Source organism: Phocoena phocoena, chromosome 16 (assembly GCF_963924675.1).
Source record: "Phocoena phocoena chromosome 16, mPhoPho1.1, whole genome shotgun sequence".
Classification (NCBI taxonomy): Eukaryota; Metazoa; Chordata; class Mammalia; order Artiodactyla; family Phocoenidae; genus Phocoena; species Phocoena phocoena.
The window spans coordinates 17,204,018-17,226,075 of record NC_089234.1 but is presented as its reverse complement, the minus strand read 5'-3'; the positions used below and the strand labels follow the sequence as shown (position 1 = coordinate 17,226,075).

Here is a 22,058-nt window from a genome sequence, read left to right as displayed (position 1 = left end):
GAATCCTACTTCCATTGGCAGTAAACCAAAATGGGGAGTCAGATGGGTGGTCATGGCAGGGGTGCGATGAGGATGCCTCCAGAACCTGAGGTATCTGAATGCATTGATGAGTCCCTCACCCACTGGTCCTGTGGCCTTGGAGTAAACTGTGTAAAACCCAGCCCACCCATTCACAAAACCAGCTTCTCTGACAATAGAAAGGGGTTGGACTTCAGAGGCCACAATCTGTCAGGCCCAAATTCGGCCTCGTTGTCACCCAGGGCATGGGCAACTCAGAATTACGACACTCAGGTATCTTCAACCACTGGGAAGAAATGCCTTTCCTAGACCCTTAAAAGGTGTTCTGTTCAAGCTGAAAGGAAAATACCTACAGCCGAGCATCTCCTGTCAGCTAAGTTGATGGTTCTCTATCAAGTCAACCATTAGTGAATACATTGGTTCTCCTTTTATTTTTTCTTTTTTTGCGGTTCTGCCTTGGCTATTCCCAAGACTTCTCTGAACCAGTTGGGCAAAATTGATTTTTATTAGTTCCACTGGCCTTGTGGAAAATTATCTCATGAACTGGTTTTTATAGGAAGACTCACAGCACAGGGTAAAAAATAAGCCTATAGCAGTCAAAACTGTTGTCTGAAATGTCTTCAGACTGGAAGGCTGGATTTATTGCACGAAACAAGTACTAGCAAGGCGGAGGTGTGCATTCCTGCCCATTATCACTGGAAAGGAGAACCAAAAAGCCGAGTAAAAAATTAAATTTTAATAATGCCACTGATATTTTCTAAATCTTTCCTGACAGAAAGATTCTCATTATTTTTATCTGTCTCCGAGTAGGTTCTTTTAGTGCCATCTCAGAAATGGCCTCAGCTATGATTGTTTTCTAGGCTTTAAAGCATCTAAAAAACCAAATATATACAGAGAGAAATATGCTTTAGATTGTTCAAGGAAGGGCCGTGACCGTGGTAACATTTCAGCTAGCATATCTGCAGCCAACATTTGCTGGGAACGCCTTCTGCTTCCAAAAGGAGGTCCGTGTTATTAAGACAATTGAAGTAAATCCCCAAACAAAGGGGACCACGATCCGCTGCACTTGGCTACGGAGGAACCCAGGAGTCCCAAGTTTGGGTTCACTCTGGAAACTGCCCCATGCTGGCCACAAAAGGAGATTCAAGAAAAAAATGGAATTATCTTATTGTTTCGGTAAACGTGCAAACTCGCCTTCCAAGTATCACATAGTACAGAATTGTTTGGGGGATAGGAGGGAAGATAAAGCCAGAATCATTAAAGTAGCCAACCCACAAAAATGTGAATTTTTTTGTTTGTTTTCTTAGTTTTTTAGTGCCTGTGTATAAACCTGTCTTGGTCCCAAAAGGATTTACAGCAATTTACCAAAATGTATACAATAGATTTTCTATATAGTAAATGAAGTCCGGGGGGAGGTTAACACACAAACTGTGGAATAGCCCATAGGTTTGTGAGAAGTGGGCCACAAATTTATCTCCAGGCATCTGGCAGGAGACTTGAAGAGGAAGACGGTTTCAGTTAGATGCGTCAACATCCATGAGCTGAAAACACAGCTCCTTCCTCCTTCCCCCGACCCCAGCACCTTCCCATGGGACCTCATCACAGGGACACACGCCGTGCAGGGTAGTAAACATGTTCAAGAGCATCCCTACAGGAAACACGAGTTCCACAGGGCTGTCTCCTGCTGTCCCTCCGTCCAAGCAGGTGGCGTGGTGCCGGGCACAGCCAAGCGCGCATGCGCGAACCTGAGCAAAGCCAGTGGTGCAGAGTCTCGCGGGCTCCGCTCCTCCAGAGGAGACTCCTGTGTCTCGAGGAGGAGGGGGGGGGGGGGGGCCATTCGTTAGGCCCCTCGATCAGCCCTGTTTCCCTAGGCTGGACTTCAGACGAGTGTTCGGCAGGGGAGTTTGAGGCTCTACCCAACTCCATTAGAAACCTCCAAAGACACCCCCTTAAGCTGGTAAATACGGCGCCCACGTAGGGGGCTGGGTTTCACCATCTGCTTGTGAAAATGAAGGCCAGGGAGCTTGAGGCCAGTACCTCCAAAGAATGACAGAGGAAAGAAGGGCTTCTTCTTTCTAAGATTCAGGCTGCTTTTCGGCTCAGTCTCTGGAAAGAGCCCTCCTGGCTTGTTGGTTTTTCTATTTGCTGCAATAAAGGAGCTGAGTTCAAAGGCCGCAGTATTCCATGGCAGTTCCTTTTCTTTCTTTTTATCAAGTCCACAGGCGTGGATGTCAGCAAACATCCTCAGGGATGCTTGGGTCACATATATTTACTACCACTTTAGAGAGGGGGAAACTGAGGCCCATTTCCTTGTTTTTCACAAGATCACGCAACAGATTGGGTGTGGAGGCCATCCTGCAAACCTGTTTGCCACTCACCCTCCGAAAGACACCACTTGGTTTCCCATCTCAGGCCCACTGACTTATGAGACGTTTCACATAAAATGTACACCCTCCTCCTTGAGAAGCACCAGCCAGGCTCTCCAGCACATTTTGCAGGCTGTGGGGGTCAAGGGGCTGCAGATATGCAGTCCAGCCCTGACCTCTGCCTGCGCTTTTCATCCCCTTGTGAGAGGTCCAAAAGGCACACACAAGCTGGTTTGTGGCTTCTGTTGACCTCTCTCTAGCCCTTGACCCTGCGGTTAGGAATCAGTTATGGGCTAAGTTGGATGCACTCAGTGTAGACCCTGGTTATTGAAGCTCACACAGAGGTTGAACTTCAGACTTCCACAGGGTCAGGACAGCTGGGCTTTTCCTGCCTCCGAGGGGATCTCCAGCAATGCAGGGCAGGGAGGCTCTCCCTCACCCACCCCCTTCCTTTTAATTCATCCCTGAATAAGTGGTCAGAGGTCAGAGACTGAAGACCAGAGCCACTCTGACCCCCAGACAGATGTTTTTTGTTTGGCTACCCAGTGTTTTGGAAAACTTTTTCTTAGTTGCCAATATTTAAAACTTGAGAGATTTCACAGAAAGAACACAGTTTCTGGCTTCTCTTGGCAAAAAAGAAGATCTGGCCGCACTGAGCTGACTCTGCGTACCAAGGGCAAGTAGGAGCGGCACCCCAGTTTAGAATGAGGGCAAGCAACCCCAGTTCTCCAGTCCCCTCTCCCGACGCCTGCAGCCCTCAGACTGGAGACTCCCCTTCCCCCCCACCGGACTTCCTTCCTTAGTTAGAGAAAAGAATTGCGCACGTTCCCGGGCTGGCAGGTGACATGGCTTCACCTGCGCAAACCTGGAGATCCTGCTATCTGATGGTCACCCTGCCCCACCCTCCTCCCGCCCAAAGAACTGTGAGTCAGCCCTCGTGCTTATCTCAAATAAGCCTTCCGAGGAGGCCATCTTAACCTGGGGTCACCTGCTCAGAAATGATTAATGCTGCTTGGGGGTATGTAAAATCAGTTTCAAGGGAAAGATTGTGAGGGAGATACAAGTTTGAGCAGACAGGGCACACGCTGCTGAGTATCTCCTGCAGAGCAGCCCAGGGATTCGAGTCACCAAAAAGCCCCTCCACCTGGACTGGAGCGGTGTGCCCAGAGCCCAGGCGAGGGCCACGTGATGGGAGCTGGAAGCAGGGAGGGCCTGTGAGGAACCACAGGGGAGATGGAGCTGCTGGGAAGGCAGAGGAAGAAAGGGAGGAATGCCCTGACTTCTCTCTCCCTCCCATCCCCACTGTCCCGCCAGCACCTCCCATTGGCTGAATGCAGTGGACGGCCAGTCATCAGGGGTTGGGGTGGTGGAAGAGGAGCCTCTTTATGAAATAGAGCAAAGCAACGAAGGGACAAGAAAAGGGTCTGAGGACAGGCAGCCCCAGGACTGGCATAGTGGGGATATGAGTTAAGACACATCCCATTCAGCCACAGAATCAGATCTGGACGAGTTCTGATGTTATGATCTAGAAAACGTGACCACATCCCTCAAGAGTTGACAGAGATGCAGGTGGCTGATAAACCTTTGCCAAAACAGTTTATTCCCCTGACATCAGGAAAGCAAAAAGGTGTAAATCCATGACTATTAGGAGATTAGTATCTAATGTCAGATCTTGCAAGAAATGATGTTAAAGCCCATCACAAAAGCCAAGGCAGCCTTGTCTCCACCAGTGTGACCTCAGCCAGCCCTAATCCAGAAGAGGCATCTTGGCTGTCAAGGGGTGTCCCCAGGGAAACTAACAGAGCTGGAGGGGGCTGCCTCCGCCCTCCTGGGTAACTGAGGTAGCTGCTGAAGGCGGGGCTTCCAGGAGAGCGGCTGAGCCTGGACCCCACAAAGCAAGCTAATCAGGGGCAGCGCTAGGATGTGCCCCACGGGAACCTGCAGGCTTTCCAGGCCAAGGCACCTGAGCGGGGGATGCCTACTGGAGGGGAGGGGGGCAGCCAAATAAGGGGGAGTCTCAGGACTCCTTGTGGGGAGATCAGCAAGCGACAATAGGAGTAGAGTTATGAAATAGTAACTACTACAGCTCTTCATTGAGCGGTTCCTATCGCCAGGCACTGGTCTGAGCACTTCATGTTGAATTAACTCATTTATTTATTAATGTCATTTATTGACCAAGGTGCTGCTATTATTGGCCCCATTTTCCTGAGGAGGAAACCGAAGCATTGGTTCTTTGGAACTTTCAGGTTCCTTGTATTGGTATTTTCATCTTTCTTTTTAAACAGAAGACTGATGGAACGTTGTCCACTTTTTATTTTGCCAAGTAAGAGAGAGTAGTTTCCAAAGAGAGTGTACATTTCCAATGTCCAAGTTCGGGACACTGGGAGAAAACAGTGGCATCTACTATCATCATCACTCTACAAAATAAAGAATATTTTCACGCTAAAAGGGTCAAAAGGACATAATCTTGGAGAAGTAATGAAGTAACTTGTCCAAGTAACTTGCCCGACTGGTGTGTGGCAGATTCAAATCCGGGCAGTTGGCTCCAAAACTGAAGGTGGCCGATCAGCTTCTGCTCATGGCTTCTCTGTGGTCTCTTGGCGAGGGAGGGGCTGGGGGTGGCTTGTTCAGGAGGGCAGTGAGGTTGCTTTACAATACAGGGCGGGACCCGGCAGAAGTGGGGAACCTCCCTCAGGGCACCCAGCGGGAGATGCACAGGGAGAGAGTGAGAAACACCTAAAACCGGGAATGGGAGGTCATCCAGGCCTGACACCGAGGAAGGTCCGTCTCGCACCAAGAACTTTACCGGGGCCATATGCAGAGTGGGGCTCGCCTTCGCCCTGGGTGGGTCTAAGCCACCAAATCTGGGTCCTACCTAATAAATCAGGATCATCGTGAAGATTAAATGACATCGCACAAAGAGATCTGTAGTCCTTTCCCAAGATCACACAGTGAGTCTAGCTAATTGTCCCACCTGATACTCTTTTCTGTCTAGCACTCTTTTCTACCAGATGCACTAAATTAAATCTTCAGCAGACTTGGAATCTTTGTACAGCACATCCCTTCGTCTGTATGACAGGTGATGTTGACGTCATAAAAAATCATGTGGTACGAGGTCACTGGGCAAGGGACAGTCACTGGTGAGCAACCCCCAGAGGACGATTGCTTTTAGTTCTGTCCCTGAATCTGGTGAGGGATCGGGTGATCATGCATTTACCTAAAAGAGAGGAGCTGAAAGGACACGGCCAGTGTGCCAGGGACTGAAGAAAGCTGATGAGCTATGCTCCTGAATAGAAATGAGTATTAGGGGCTTCCCTGGTGGCGCAGTGGTTGAGAGTCTGCCTGCCGATGCAGGGGACATAGGTTCGAGCCCTGGTCTGGGAGGATCCCACATGCCGCGGAGCAACTGGGCCCGTTGAGCCACAGCTACTGAGCCTGCACGTCTGGAGCCTGTGCTCCGCAACGAGGGGCCACGATAGTGAGAGGCCCGTGCACCGCGATGAAGAGCGGTCCCTGCTCGCCGCAACTGGAGAGAGCCCTCGCACAGAAACGAAGCCCCAACACAGCCAAAAATAATAAATAAATAAAAAGCTGATGCAGCCACAGATAAAATAAATTTTTTTTTAAAAAGGAAAGAAATGAGTATTAGTAATTTACTGTGCATTTACGCTGGGCACTAAGTAAAGAGTAGACTTTGGTTAATTAGTGTTCTGTGCTATCAACAAAAGTTAACTGTGTCCATGCAGTAGAGTGTGAAGATGAAGACGTCAAAGACTCGCCTTCAGATGACCAAGGCGAGTCTGACAGAGAACATGAGACACACCAGTTACCTAAATAACCACTTCGTGTGTGTCCAGCAGGGGTGGAAGCTAAGACTGGAGAGGTGGGCTAGGGCTTCAGGGAACTCCTTTGTCCAAATGCGCGTGATATAGTCTCCACCTCATGAGATTGTGGTGAGGGTTCAACAAAGTGTAGAAAATGCCAGAATAACACCTGGCCGGGAGTCCACACCCGGCTCGTATGAGCTGTGGGTGGGGTGTAGCAGCAGCCGTCCTCACAGTCACTGTCATTGATGTTGCTGTTGGCATCACCCTGGCAACCACGCTGAGGAGGAATCTCCAGAGGATAGAGCTGGGTGGGATTTTCCAGCTCCGGGGTTCACGAACTTTCACATTTCTTGGACTTGGGACTTTTTAAACAGAGAACTGAAGGAGAATTGTCCACTTTTGATTTTGCCAAGTAAGAATAGTTTCCAAGGAAACAGTACATTTCCAATGTCCAAATAAGGACATTGGGGAAAAACTTGCCATTGACTGTCACCGTCACTCCATAAAATCGAGGACATTTGAGCACTAAAACAGTAGAAAGGACACAATCTCAGAGGAAAGGGCAGTCCTTGAAATTGAGTAATCTGCTTGTCAAATAAAGGAGGTGTCTATGTCGCTTTTCTTGCATTGAGCTTCGGCCTGGAGTTGGGGAACCACTGTTGTCCATCCTTCCACGCCCCTCTTCATTGTATGTAGAAGTAGGTCCGGGCTAAGCTCAGTAAGAGGTGGAGACTGATAGGCTCTGAGCTGTGTTCCTGGATTTTGTTGAACATTCTCTGGTAGCAGAAGACACGTTTGGAGTTGCCATGATGTACAGTCGCCACAGTGGCCCTGGCCGCTCGCGTGAGAATGAGGGTCACAGTGAAACAGGAGCGGGCCTGGGGCTCTGGAGACCTGGCTGTGCCCCACAGGGTTGACCCTGGGCACGTCCCTCCACCTCTCAAGCCCTCAGGGTCCTCGACTCTAAAACGAACACTCCAGACCAGAGTATGGAGACCTTTTCCAGCTCTGGCTGTCTGCAAACCTGGGAGGGAATGAGTGTACCTTGCATATCTAGAGCATCCTTATTTGATTTTCTTCAAGTTCTTTCCAAGCCCTTTGATTGAAGCGAGCTGCCTTGATCGTATCTGAAAGCCCGGTAGCCAGCAAAGCTCTCCAGGCCCCTGCCATCACTGAGTCCATAGTTCAGAATAGCAGAGGCTGCACTGCCCAGCCTGAAATTCGAGGTGCCCGTTTGGCAATGTAGAGTACAGTGTAACTACACACTGCTCATCAGACCCTGGCGGGCTTATCAATGGGCTCTGACAGGTACTTGTTGGCCGCCTTCCCAGGCTGGGAAGGTGTCCTCAAGCCAGCCAATGGGATGCCCTCCCTTTGCCTTTGATGTTTATGCGGCCACCTTGGAGGGAAGGCTCACCCTGCTGGGGACAGTGTCACCGTGAGGCCCAGATAGATACCAGACTGTGGGATTGAGAAGCCTGGTGGGCTTGGGCTTGGTGGGGGGTTGGGCAGCAGCTTCCTGGACACGTGCCTCCACCCCCACAGCCACTGGAGGTTTCCCAGGCAGCTCCTCCAGACTCTGACCACCTTCCCCCTGCCTGTCGCCTTTCCTGAAACCGCATCTCCTTTCACAGGGTTATTTGCCGACCTCATGCATGTAAAGCCTTTACCTTTTGCAAGTGCTTTATAATCTATAATGAGCTAATCCTCTTCTCCCTGGGGTGGTTGGTGAACTGGCTGATTTTGCTGGGAAGAAACTGAAGCCCAAGTGTGTCGGAGTGACTTGCTCCAGGTCACCCCAGGCAGATCCAGGATTGTGGACACACAACAAATTGTCCCCAGGCAGATCCAGGATTGTGGACACACAACAAGTTGTCCCAGGCACTGGCATTACTCTAATTACAGCCTTTGTTGTCAGGCTTCCGTAATTGATTTCTCACTGTGACACCGTCAGCTCCCTCGGGGCAGGGACTCTGGGTTTTCTGTTCTCTTCAGAGGGACTTGGCCAGACCTGCCATTCCCATCTGCGCATGGTCCAAGGACCAGCACATTCTCCAGCGGAGGAGGGCTTGCCTTCAATAGCTTTTAGCTTTGAGACCAGGAGTGGGCAAACCACAGATAGCACACCAAATCTAGCCCCTTGCCTGTTTTGGTATGACCCGTGGGATAAAAATGGTTTTGACATTTTGAAATGGTTGGAGAAAAATCAAAAGAAGGATATTTTTTGATGTGGGGAAATTACATGAAATTCAAATCTCAGTGTTTGTAAAGAAAGTTTTGTTAGAACACAGCCGTGGTCACTTGTCCACGTATTGTCTAGGGCTGCTTTTGTGCTACACGGGCAGAATCCTGTAGTTGCAGCAGAGGCCGTATGGCCCACGAGGCCTAAAATACTTACAGTTATGGGTTGTATTGTGTGTTCTCCCCTGCCCCACTCCCCTTCCCCAAATCCACAGGTTGAAGTGCTAACCCCTAGGACCTCAGAATGTGACCTTGTCTGGAAAAAAGGTCTTTGCAGCTACAATTAGTTAAGGTGAGACATCCTGGAGCAGGGTGGTCCCCTAATCCAATATGACTGGCGTCCTTACAAAAAGAGGAAATCTGGATGCAGATACACACACAGGAAAAATGCCACGTGAAGATGAAAGCAGAGATCGCGGTGGTGCTTCTCCAAGCCAAGGAGCTTCAAATGTTGCCAGCAGACCACCAGGAGCTGGTGCGGAGGCGAGGAGCAGATTCTCCCTCCCAGCGCTCAGGAGGAACCAAACTGCCAACACCTTGATCTTGGACGTTCAGCCTTCAGGACTACGAGACAATACATTTCTGTTGTTCAAGCCACACAGTCTATGGTACTTTGTTACTGCAGCTCTAGCAAACTAATACGTTTATTACCTGGCCTTTTACAGAAAAGGTTAAATCCCTTTAAATTAAGTAGAAATTCGGAAACAGAGTACTTCTTGTCCTCACTCAGGACCTAGCCTCGGTGTCCCAGGGCTCAGATACTGGCTCCTGTCCCCTCATTTCCTTGCTGGAGAGTGTGCTCATTTCTCCGCCTGTTAAAACTTATCCCTCCTGTGTCCCGTTCCCTCAGGACTTGTGGATAACTGACCACTCCTAAATGCAGGTTGGTAAGTATGGACTATGAATGGTGGGGGGAGGCTTAGTTAGTTGGCCCAGAGACAACATCTGGCTTTCTTCTTGGGTTTTTTTTTATATATATATATATATATATATTTATTTATTTATTATTTTTGGCTGCGTTGGGTCTTCATTGCTGCCTGCGGGCTTCCTCTAGTTGCGGTGAGCGGGGGCTACTCTTGGTTGCGGTGCACGGCCTTCTCATTGCGGTGGCTTCTCTTTGGTGCACAGCACGGGCTCTAAGCGCGTGGGCTTCAGTAGTTGTGGCACGCAGGCTCAGTGGTTGTGGCTCGCGGGCTCTAGAGCACAGACTCAGTAGTTGTGGCACATGGGCTTAGTTGCTCCGCGGCACATGGGTTCTTCTTGGACCAGGGATCAAACCCGTGTCCCCTGCACTGGGAGGCAGATTCTTAACCACTGCGCCACCTGGGAAGCCCCCTTCTTGTTTTAAATGTCTTATCCCAGAGGCAGGAGTCTCGTGGGATGTGCCCCCTCGGGTCCCTCATTTCACATGGCTTTGGGCCACTGTCTACTCTGTTCGTGAACAGAAATCTCATCTGTGATGAAAGAACCAGCAGCTCCTGAAGACTGTGAGCCCCACAGCTGTACGCAAAGCTTCCAGGGAACAAGGCTGGGACTGTCCTGACTTCACAGGAAAACAAGGGGGTGGAGACATGGAGAAGGGTCGTTGTAAAGGCCGAAACAAGAAGGCCGGGTCCGTATTCTGGTCTGGATCTGAAAACTTCATGTATTCACGTCCTAGGGCTGCCGTTACAAAGCACCACAATCTGAGGGCAGGGGGCTTCCCTGGTGGCGCAGTGGTTGAGAGTCCGCCTGCCGAGGCAGGGGACACAGGTTCGTGCCCCGGTCCGGGAAGATCCCACATGCCGCAGAGCGGCTGGGCCCGTGAGCCATGGCGGCTGAGCCTGCGCGTCCGGAGCCTGTGCTCTGCAACGGGAGAGGCCACAGCAGTGAGAGGCCCGCGTACCGCAAAAAACAAAAAACAAAAAAAAAAAAACTGAGGTCTTAAAACAACAGAAATATATTCTGTCACTGTTCTAGAGGTTTGATGTCTGATATCACGGAGTCAGCAGGGCCATACTCCCTCTGAAGGTCTAGGGAAGAATCCTTCCTTGCCTCTTACAGCTTCAGGTGACCCCATGCTTTCCCTGGCTGGTGGCAGCATCTCTCCAGTCTCTGCACGTGGCTTCATAGGGCCTTCTTCCCTGTATCTGTGCCGTCCCTTCTCGTAAGGAACACCAGTCATTGGATCTCGGGCCCACCCTACATCCAGGATGATTTTATCTCAAGATCCTTAACAAATTACATCTGCAAAGACCCTGTTTCCAGATGAGGTCCCATTCTGAGGTGGACGTGAATTTGGGGCGGGGTGAGGGGATAGCTATTCAACTCAGTACAGTCAGTATGGTTGAAAGTGAGAGAAGCCCCAGCCAAACTTGCTTGAATCAAAAGGGAATTGTTTGGCTCCTATAACTGGGAAGTTCCTGAGGCACACAGCAGTGGTTCAAATAATGCCTTTAGGAACCCGTCTTTTTCTTCATCTCTGGGCTCTCTGCTCCTCTGTGTGCCATCCTTCGGGCAGGTTCCCCTCCTGCGTGGTGATAAGAATACCCCCCACTCCCCCATACCCCCATCCCTGCTGCTCTAGGCTTCCATTGTCCCCACAGCCAATCCCAGTAAAGAGAGGACCTTTTTCTTGGTTTTTTTAGGAAAAATCCCCGGGCGACTCCATCTGGCCTGAGTGGCTTGCCAATTCCTGAACAAGTGGTTGTGCAGGGTCCAAAGAGCTGTAATTAGCCAGGCCTGCCTGTGTCATGTGTCCACCTGTGGAATCAGAGACTGGGGGCCACCCCACCTGAATCCTGGGGTGAAGCTGAGGATCGCTCCTGAAGGCACAGGACATAGAAGACCCTGGATGGGCTTTATCAGTGGACACAACAAACACACAGCTCTAGCTCAGAGGCAACCATGTACCCAGCTTTGAAAAGAATGCTTCAAATTAAAAGTTAGTGTTAGAGGCTGATTACGATGAACCATTTCCCCTACTCCTGTTTTCATTTCTTTCTGGTGAATATTACCATTGAATTGGACGTAGAACTTGGAGAGCCTTTCCCTCGGTCCTTGTTTTTGGAAAGTTCCCAAAGAGACACGATACAGGCTCCTGTGCACAGCGTCTCCCCCGCACCCCGCTCCGCCCCCCACTCTCCTGGTTGCTAAATGTCCTGCCAACCGGTACTGTTCTGTCAGACCCCAAAGGTGAGGCATCATTATTTGTGGTCAGGCAGGAAAGCGTGTGCAGGACGGGGCGTCAAACCTGTGGCGTGGCGTGCGCTCTCCAACCAATGAATGCAGGCTTGCAAAGGGATTTGGACACTGCTGGCATGCTTCATGGGAGAGTGGCTAAGAGCTAACTCCTAAAGCTGTGCTTGTCTACAAGCAGCTCTTAGAAACCAGGAAGACGACTACATGAACCTTCATTCATTCATTCAGCAAGATTTTTTCTGAGAATGTCTATGCCAAGTTCTATTTTAAGCGCTGGGAATACAAAAGACAAAGGAGATTCAGGCCGTAGAGGGGCCACTTTTTATTGGGGAAACCTGCACAGAAACGGAAAATCATAAAACTGTGTGGCGAATGTAGTGGTAAGAGAGGGGCACACACACACAGGGAAATACAGGAGTGAGCAAGGAGCACGGTCAGGAAATTCTCCCGGAAGAGGTGGGGAAAGTATGCCATTGATCAAGGACTTGGTTTTGAAATTAAAGTGAATCAACCTAAAAATGCTTTTTGGTCTCAGATAACAGAAGACCTAGCTCAAACTGACTTCAGAAATAGCATTCATTTATTTTCTCATATAATGCAAAGTCCAAAAGAAGGATGTTTGATAGAGAGGTCCACGTCTTCAGGACTGGGGTTCCATTTCTCTGCTTTTTCTTCAACTCTGCTGTCCTCCATGGGTCAGCTTCTTTCTTCAGCTGGCTTCCCTCATGGAAACAAAATGGCTGCAACAGATCCAGGCCTAACACCTGCACACCACATAGTCCAGGTGACCTGACCTTGCATTCCAAGCAAAGCTTCTGACATTCACTCTATTAGACTGGCTTCATTCACATGCCTGGGCCAGTCACTGTGGTCAGGGGTATGTAACACACTGACCTCTTAGCCTAGGTCACGGCTCTACCCCTGGGGCTAGGAGTAGCGCCAGATGTTTGGAAGGGAGAAATGAATGCGGCCGACACATATCTGCTCTTCGTGGGAAGCAGACTGCCCCACCTGGGCTTGCTGAAACATTCATGAACACACACTGGCATTGGTTACAGCTGGAAGAAGCTCTTGAGGCTTCAGTGAGGAGTCTTAAGACCAAGTACGGAGAGATGAGAATCCCAGCTTTTGAAAACCAAGAGGCAAAAAACCTAATCTTTAAGGAAAGAAGTCATTTCACCCACCGTTATACCTTGGCTTTTTGGATGCTTTAAACCACTTGGCTTGGCCAGACACCCCATCTTGTTGGAGAAGGGGGTCAGAGGTGCATCACCCAGGATAGCTGATGTTATCCTGCAGTAGAAACGACCCCCAAATCTCATTACCTTAATACAAGCCCACTGCGAGTCCCACCGAGCCTCCAGGGCAATAGTCTTCCATGGGGTGACTCAGGGATCCAGGCGGAAGGAGTCTCCACCATCCTGTAGCTGCACTCCTGGAACCTATAGCCTCCTAGATCAGAACAGCAAGGGAAGACCCAAATGGAGAGTCAAACCCTGGAAGTTAAATGCCTCCACCTGGAAGGGACGCCTAGCTCTTCTGCTCACATTCCATGGACTAAAACAGGTCACGTGGCCCAGAACAGGTCTGGGCACAGGTCACGTGAGTGTGCCCAGAAATAAGGATGTGCGAGCTGGTGGATGTGGAAACGCCCACTACAGTGGAATTCCTGGGTTCCTGCAGCGCGAGCAGAGAGCTGTGCCAGGTGCCTGTCTGCTTACTTCCCTGTAACCAGTCTTCTGTGATTCCGGCTGCCACACGCAGGAACTTGTCTCTGGAGGGGGAGGAGACTGGCAATGGAAAGATTAGCTGCTCCCTGGGTTCCACACGGGGATCGGTATTTTCAACAATACTTGGTGAGTTCAGCCTCAAAATAAATGGTTAATTCATCTTGTATCAACAGCACTGTGATTCATAAAGTAAACTTGGAGAATCCTTGGTGTTTCAGGCCCACATTCCTTTTCATTTGGGCCTGCATTCTTTTAAAGCCGCAGCCTGCTCGCTTAATAGAATGCAGCATGCAAATGCACATGTTTTTGCCTGGAGGCAATTTAGCCTCGCTGTTTCAATGGATGTCTTCTTTCAAGTGTATATCCTTTCTTAAATTATTTACTGGGTAAACACACTTTGCATTTTCAAAAGGGAGATTAAGACCGCTTGTGGCAGACCTAGTAGAATATAAAGCGCCCCCCCACGACCTTGTCCAAAGTTAGAAGGAAGTTACTCTGGGCTTCCTCCAAAGTTCCTTCTCTGCTTCACGAGCTGGGAACCCCGCTTCCCAGCTTGTGGACCTGATTCTTTCCGGACTCTGCATTCCTTTCTGCTTTGCCTACAGCAATACCTACCAGCGGCCCCTGGCTGTGACAGTAGGCCAGGCCTCCTCACAGATGGGGCCCACCAATGCCAGCCTTTGTTTCCCTGTCCAGGCTGGCTTGGTCTTATTCACTCAAAGGCCCCAACAGCTCACTTTTCTGGCCCTTAGAGGTATTGTATCTGCCCAACACCTTTGAGGCCCAAAACTGGGTTGGTGGCCTGGCCAGAGTCAAGCTTACTTCCAATTCTGTCAGCTCCAACCCTTTTTTTTTTTTTTGCCCCTCTAACACCCTTTGTCCCACATATCTTTGTTTGAAAGCAAATACTCTCTCCTGCTGACCTCTTCCACCACCAACACACAGTTCCATGAGGACCTTTCCTTCTCCCCATTTGACCCAGTAGTGCTCTGAGAAGACACCATGGTACAGTGTTCCATCTTTGGGGAGTTTATGTCAGCTTTTAACTTCAGCCTTTTCTATGCAGACTCCCTGCGATTTTCCTGCAAATTAAATTTGCACAGATTTCTTCTCCATTCTCCCTTGAATGGAATGATTACAATTACAGGGGCTGCGTTCTTTCGTTATCATCCTTTGGACTGTTCTCCTGGGGGCCTACGTGCCAGTCACCGTGCCGAGTTCTGGGCTGGAGAAGTGAAGACTCCAGGCTCTGTGGACGCACCAAGGTCTTTCTGAACGTCTGTGACCCAGTGGTGCCCTTCTTGGGATCAGGTGTGTGTGCACTGAGTGAGTTAAAGACGAGCTATTAGGAAAAATCATGGGTGAAACCCACTCTTTGCTTTGAGATGAGGGAAGCCCAATTAGGAAGACTGGGGAAGAGCTGAGGATTTAGGGATTCCTGTGTATTCATTTTTCTAACCATGCCTCAGATTAAACAGGTAACACCCACAGTTAATCCTTTATAAATTAGCATCATGGATGCCTTGGAGCCCTCAACCCACAAATAAAATGGTTGTCATCCGGGAGACACACTACCGTGGATGACTTAAGGCAGAATTTTAAAGAGTTTTCATGCTTTTAATCTTCCATTTTGCTGATTTCCTTTGCAAGTCTGATGCGGGTGACTGTGGTACACAGAGATTTGACAGTGACTTGGGCAAATGGGATGTGTAGGGACTGTTCTGAAGACTTTTGCCCCTTCCAGGGAAAAAATCAGTTTGGGTTTTAAATCCAGCCACCAAGTTACACCGATCAAGTGTTCGTAATTAGCCTCACTTTAACAAGCCACGAAGTCCCGTTTTTATTTATTTATTTTCGGGGACCGAGAATCTTCCTGGTTCCTGAGTAAATATGGCCTGTTGAGTCTGAATTAGCTGTCATCGCAGAAGAATTAATATCAGGGCGCAGCCTTTCTAGTGGGAAAGGGAAGAAATAAACGAGACAGATCTTAGCTGAGCATTACGTGATAAATGAGGACCGAGCGGATCATTCATCTCCTTGGAGGAAAGTGGACACAGGCGCTAAAGCAGTTTTGCGGAAGACGTGTCAGCAAATGTGATCATTTTGTAACCTGTCAGGAGGAGAGGGAGCTGGTCCTTCCAGGGGGCCACGAGGGAGTGGGCTTGTCTGATGTGACCGTCTGCATCCATCCATTTAGGTTTGGGGAAGAAGGGGTTGCACAAGGAAGAATGCAACTGAAACCACAAGGATGTTGTCATTCTTCCGAGAAAGAAACTCACCCAGAAGCTAGAAAAGACTGCGAAGGCCCTGTAGAGATTTCTTCTCGAAGATGTGAAGTTAGGAGGGTGGGGTCTCTGTTAAACCGGGGGCCTGGCTGGTCCCACCTGGTTCCTCCCATGGGAGCCCCCTTCCCACGTTCTGTGTCTAGACAAGGCAGCAGACCTTTTTTTCTCCTTGGTATTTGGAGGACGGGCAGATGGGGTTTGCTGTGGGGTCTCGACAACTGGATGAACAGCGGGCCGGAGTGCCCAACACTCTACCTCTATTTCTGCATGGTCGGTTCTGTGGGAGCGAGCGTGGGCAGGGCTGTCTGACCCAGCTTTTTCCCTTAGACAACCTCAACGAGGCATTCTGATGTTCGACCTCTTTTCTAAGAATGAGGTAACGAAGTATGAAACAACTTCATCAGAGGCCCTCTGCAGGCGTCTTGGAGCCTGCATCTGCGCTCTGGCTCTCCTTCCGAGTCCCCGGTTCCCCATCTGCATCTGGCAGAGCCAGAGCCGAGGGGACTGGAATCCCTAGAGGTGAGGGCCCACCAGCCAGAGCACACGAGGCACCCGAGTACTTTGTATTATTCCTCATTTCCATCTTTTTTTTTTTTTTTTTTTTTTTTTGCCACGGAGCACATGTAACATTTCCTCTCGGCGTAACGGAGCGTGAGCCCCAGTGACAGATGATGGTTTCATAGCCTGAGCTGCAAGCTTGACACTTGCTTCTTAATCTTGTCCTTTTTTTCCTAAGTCTCTCTTTTACTTTTCCCCGGGTATTTCTGTACAGGTAAGTACCTTACTGACATATGTTTCCTTGGAGTCTTTCACTTTCACGGGAAACACTGCAAAAAAAAATGAGGCTTGTCTCACATGTGAAATTAAAAAGAGAAGCTCGCATGGGGCCCTTGATCACTGAAAGATTACTACATGGTACTCGGAGACCAGAAAGCCATTTGATTCGCTGCAGCTTCTCAGGAAGCATTTCTCCGGGTGCCTCGTGACAATCGCTGTGGCGTCGTTCGTTTGCTGGCGGATTGTTTGTGGAACCACAGAGCTGCGTGGTCACACACACGCACGCACACAGGCACACGCACGCACACGCACACCCCACACTGGGCTCCCCACCCCCATCCGCGAAGCCTCCGTTTGATTAGCCGATCTGGTCTTATATGGTCTTTGTCCTCGGTTTATCTGTGTGAATCGCTTTTCCTCCTTTGCTCTCTCCTAGAATCATCCAGAACCGCGTCCTGATCGTCATTCTGGCCATCGTCCTGGTTATCACCATCCTGACAGCGATCACTTTTTCTGTCAGAAGACACTGATGTATCTGCTCTTCCTTGATAAACAGCGACCATGGCTCGTTCTGAGTAATTAAGACAAAATGGTCCCATGAATCATTCTCTCGCGCTGACAGGGCCTGAATGACCCTCCCTCTCTCTCACCGCTGTTCAGCTGAAGTGCAAAGAGTGTAAAAATATTTTCTATTCCTGTTTGCATGGGTTGGCTTCCTTTTCTAGGTTTGTCTTCACCCAGATTTGTTTTTCATAGGGGAAGGTGAATGTTTATTTGCCTTTTGGTAATTTCATCTACTGACCAAAATAGCCTCGGTGACATTCTTGCTTGCCCTGTGGACATGTCAGGGGTCCTGGTTTGGGAGAGGGCATGATGAGGCAGTCATGGGGGCTTCTGATGGACTGTGCTGTTTGTCACACACCTCTTGTCACCGATCAGCCCTTCTGTGATGTCTGAGCATGAAAAATGCAGAGGCAAGCAGCGGCCAGAGCCAGTGACCGGCCCAGCAAACCAGCCCTGTACCTCCCCAGGCATAATGAACATAGTCCACCTGCCTGAGCGCTTTCATTGTAAAGGTGGGTATTTAATAGCAGTTGTGCAGGAAATTGACTTAGCACTTTCCCTGTTTTTCTATGCATATATTTTTTTTTTTTGACCCAAGAATGTTTTTTGCTGAGACTGCCCAATATCCACTTTTCACAACTTTGATTACTGGCTACAAGAAAGATTTCCTTGCCTTCCAAACATCCCGTACTCTCCAGAATCTGCTGGCAGAGAAAGCCCCGGCCTGGTATTTAATGGTGACCTCCTCTCCCCTGACCTGTGTAAGCATCTCTGTATCCTTTCCGTCTTAATATTTGCACTGCCAAAAGCAGCCCTCATACATGTAAAAGGTCTGACAGGGTTCTCTCCACATCCATTCCAGTATGTAAAGAGAGCATGAATATTTCAGGAAGAGCAAGCATCTGACTCCTTCAGTGAGAAATTTCAAATGTGATTATCAATATGGTAGAGTCCTATAGGCTGATCCACTGGAAATAAACTTGATGGAAAATGTTCACTAACCTCCTTTAAAAGAATGAGGGATTGCAGCGCGTTACAAAAGGATGGCTTGGGTCTTTCACTAACAAATGTGAGCACAGCCTTCCCGAATTCACGATGTATTCAAACCTCTGCCATGCTTTGTGATTTCCTTTGGTTTCTTTCTGTCCGAGGTAACCGGGAATTGCGTTTAAAATGAGTTCATTTAAGATCAGGCTTCAAGGTACCCAAGCTGAGGTCATTCTCCCGCTAGTCATAAAGCAAAATGTGTTTTTCTTAAGCCTTCATAGGCACTTACAGGGTCCTTTCTATCTTTTGAGTATAATTGGAAGCTTTGAATCCTTGAAAAGCAAACCTGTTCCCTTCATAAGAAATGCTAACCACCTGTGCCCACGGGCTGAGATCACCTGGATGCAGCACTTTTTTTTTTTTTTTTTCCCCCAACTCAGAAGAGAGCCATTATGGTTTAGAGAGGAAATGCAGAATGGCAAAATCCACCGGAGAAATTGTACTCATCGAAACAGGCTAGGGCCTGCACGTGTTCAGGTAAATCATTTAGTATTGTGTAAATAAAGCTGCAGCATTTACTTCGCAGGGATGGTGTGGGATTTTGGCAGAGCGAGGTAGGCCAGCAGAGGAGTGGGAAGGCTGTACTAATTTTCCTATCAGCGTAAGGGATCTATCTCAGCAAGAATCTTTTATTCTGATAACGGAATTCTGTACCTGCTAAACACATCGAAGAAACAATGAAAAAGCAGGGAAACGAGTAATCTTCTTCTCGTTTTGAAACTCTAATGGTGGGGAAGTATTCTACCAACCTCTGGTGGCTTCCTTCGAAACAGTTGGTCTTAGCTAAAGTGTATAATCCGTCACCCAGCTACACCTCGCGCCGGTCTCTTCCTAAGGCCACCTGGCGAGCCAGGTTGATCTGATCATCTAAACTTGCTGGCTCCTAAATATTTCATTAACACCTGGCGTTCATGTTGAAAGAGGAAATGAGGAGGGAGTGCATCGCTCGCCCTTCAGTGGCTTCTTCTTTAGGGTTCTATGTCATTATCAGCCCTTGCCTGAGATTTTGCCCCAGTTCAACCCTGAGAGTGGGAAGAAGATGAACAGATAACCCTTGGCCTAACAGCCCCATCAAATTCACCTCAAGAGCGACCCCCTAGCCCGGGATAGTGACCACTTTGTAGGAAGCTGGTCCGAAGGCCCCTGGCCCTCTCCATCGCTGCAGGAGACTCAGAGGTGGCCCAAGGGAGGAAAATTGTTCGCCCTGCTCCCCTGGGGAAGGAGGAAAGCCCACACATTGGAAGCCATTCATAGAACTGTGAAAGGTTCTAGGAACTTAATGTGAAATTGACGAATATCTCTAAAGTCAGGAGCCTTTGTTAAAAATTATGTTCAACGGAAGGGTGGGGTGTAGAAGAGGAGACGGCGGAGGAAGAGGAAGGAGGAAGCCCTTGCCATATAAAATTCATGCAGACTAAACAGTTTCCCTGGCAGCGTAAATAAAGCGGATGCTGCCCCGCTCCAGAATCGAAAGCAATTTAATTAAAGTCTCTTAAGTCGTAAAGAGTTCTAAATGTTCCACGTTGAAGACGAATGCCGACGAATGCCTGCAAATGCAGCGGGCCTGACGTCAGCTGCCGGGCCCGGGCTGGGAGGCCGTTTGCTATTCTGTTTAAGGCAGGCTGGATTGTCTTATTTTGGAACCAGCTTGGTGGGGGGTTTGCTTTGCTACTGCTTCTGAGCCCTGAGCTTCAAAGGCTGAAATTAATGGTGAACAAAATTGTGCGGCTCTGGCCGTCCCATGCGGGGCAAGCCCATTGAGGGTTATCATTAAGTAAAGAAATAAAGAGGGGAAAAAAGCCTGCCTGTTCCAAAAACCTCATCAGATAATGACCTCAGTGATTGGATTTTCATTACCAAACAGCATCCAGAGATTATCTACTCCACAGAAGAAAGGAGGGGGAAGGAAAAAAAAAAAGGAAAGAAAGGAAAGCAACCGTCTTTCTCTTCCTCTCTCCTTTTTTTTTTTTTCCCTCTTTCTTTTGCACATCTTTTCTTTAAAACTGTCAGATCATTTCAGTATTTCAAATCCGAGGAAAACAGCCTGCCTGCTGCTGTATTTGAAGTTGTAATGGTGTCAAAAAGTCACGACTGACTGACAGCCGTCAGTCCCAGAGGGGCTCATTAAATCATAAAAACTTGACAAGGAAATAATTGCGCATCGCCAGCAACTTGGCGCCTGTTTAGACGTTTTTATTTTCTTTCATTATTAGTCCCCACCATTACGTTCATTAACAAATTGCATTAAACTGTTAAGGGCTAATGATTTGTTTATCGCTTTTTTATTATTATTATTATTTAAACCTTAGATGTGTCATGTGGTACCCAAGCAGCCTCTTGCCATCATCCGACTGAATCTTTTCCCACTCCGAGCTCTGGGTACTGTTGGAATATGAAATAGATTATTCATTACTCTCCTCTTTGCCGCTGATTTGGTTTCATGTAGCGTCTTCCACAGAGAAAGATGAAAACTTGTCAAAAATAGGTTATATCTTATTCGAAGGGGCAACAATAGCAGCAGGTACAGGCACACTTTAATATTTAATTAAGGCGGATGTTAACCCCTTTAAATGACTTTAGGTGTAAGTTCTATTCAAATGCGGAAGACAAAAATAATTGTTCTTAATTTGCAACCTGTTCGGCAGGCACTCTCATGGAGATAGCTGGAAATTTTGAGCAGCATTTTTAAATAATGAAATTTCCTATCATAAATATTTATAGCCGTTTGTCTACGTAGTTGAGAATTAACTACCAGCCATGATTTCCTCATCTCTTTGGTTTGAACGGCTAGCCCGGTGGGGCACCCAGTGCTTGGGAGTGGAGATGGCTTTCCTGGGAGAAATGTGTGTCCAGAGCCAAGCACCGCTGGTTGGTTATGGCTGGGGCTGGTTTCCAAGGAACCGCCGTGAGTCCCCTGTCTCTGGTCCACTTGCCTCCCCCTTTAGCTGAGTGTGTGGTTGGAGGACTCCGGTCTGGAGTGAAAGTAAGTAGGGACTTCTCAAAGGAACACTTGTGTGTCCGGCTGGCTGGTGCCGGGAGGGTGTGATGGGGGCACGTCTGGGCCATCTCTGTGTCATCAATGAGCTCACTGCAAACAGTGCTTTCCTAATAGACAACAGAAGCAGCACTTTCCTGGGGTTGACCTTCCACCTTTTTTTCCTTTCTGTGAAGTGTCTGGCTTTTCCATGGGCTGTGAGCCTGCGGGAAAAAGTTCCAATATCGTCGTCATCCTCCTAATTCAGAAGTCATCGGCACCTTCCACGCTGTAACTGCTGGACGCACCTGGTCACCCTGTTTGATTCGATGAGTTCACATAACCATACAGCCACTCTGAGAGCCCTGGTTCATTGGCAGAGCTGGGGTGTTCTGGTCAATATCAGGGAATGGGGAGTACTTTTCTCCCAGCCTCTTTCTACTTCCACCGCCCCCTCATCCCCAGAGAGACCAGACCCCTTGGGCAGCTTCTCTGTGGATGTGAAGGGGAGAGATGGTACACGTTCCTTGCCCAGCACAGCACCTCTCAGCGTCACCCACACAAGGACAGATGGCCCTACAGGAGCCGTGGCACAGGAGGGACCAGCAGGTGTGAGCCAGTTGAGGCCTGGCCTCAAGCCTCATGGATCACTGTGGGCTTAGAAATGGCAGACACACCAGGGTCTGGAGGATCTCAAGCCTCCATTTCAGTCCACTCCAAATTAGCCACACGACAACTTGCCACCTTTGGAATGGACTCTATACCTCAGCAAAAGGCTTGCTCAGAGTCGTTTTTCCAGAAAGAAGGAAGGAAGACTCTGTAGTGAGCCATCCCCAGTCTGACTCCCAGAGACACTGGTCGAGGTTACTGCCTGAGATGAGGGGGCGGCCCTCAAACTTGGCCTCGCCCTATGCCATAACTCACTAACCTGAAAGGAAACCCCAGGAAACTCTTGTTTATATGACTTTACTCTGCCTGCAGCACATTGGACTCAAACCAGTGGCACCTGCGAGAGGCCGCCCTCAGTATGTGAATAGTCGGGTGGCTCT

At 48.9% G+C, this 22,058-nt stretch overlaps 1 protein-coding gene across 3 annotated transcripts in view; it reads left to right on the top strand.

The window, feature by feature from the left end:
- Positions 1 to 18,734, top strand: part of VTI1A (vesicle transport through interaction with t-SNAREs 1A) — a 362,797-nt gene extending 344,063 nt beyond the window's left edge. For 2 of the 3 annotated variants that reach the window (XM_065894296.1, XM_065894295.1), the window contains one exon: positions 16,861 to 16,954. In XM_065894296.1, coding sequence (XP_065750368.1) covers positions 16,861 to 16,954 — 94 coding nt within the window. Of the gene's footprint in view, positions 1 to 16,860 lie in introns of all 3 variants that reach the window. The other variant, XM_065894297.1, reaches the window with a different exon arrangement.
- The last annotated feature ends 3,324 nt before the right edge of the window (positions 18,735 to 22,058 follow it).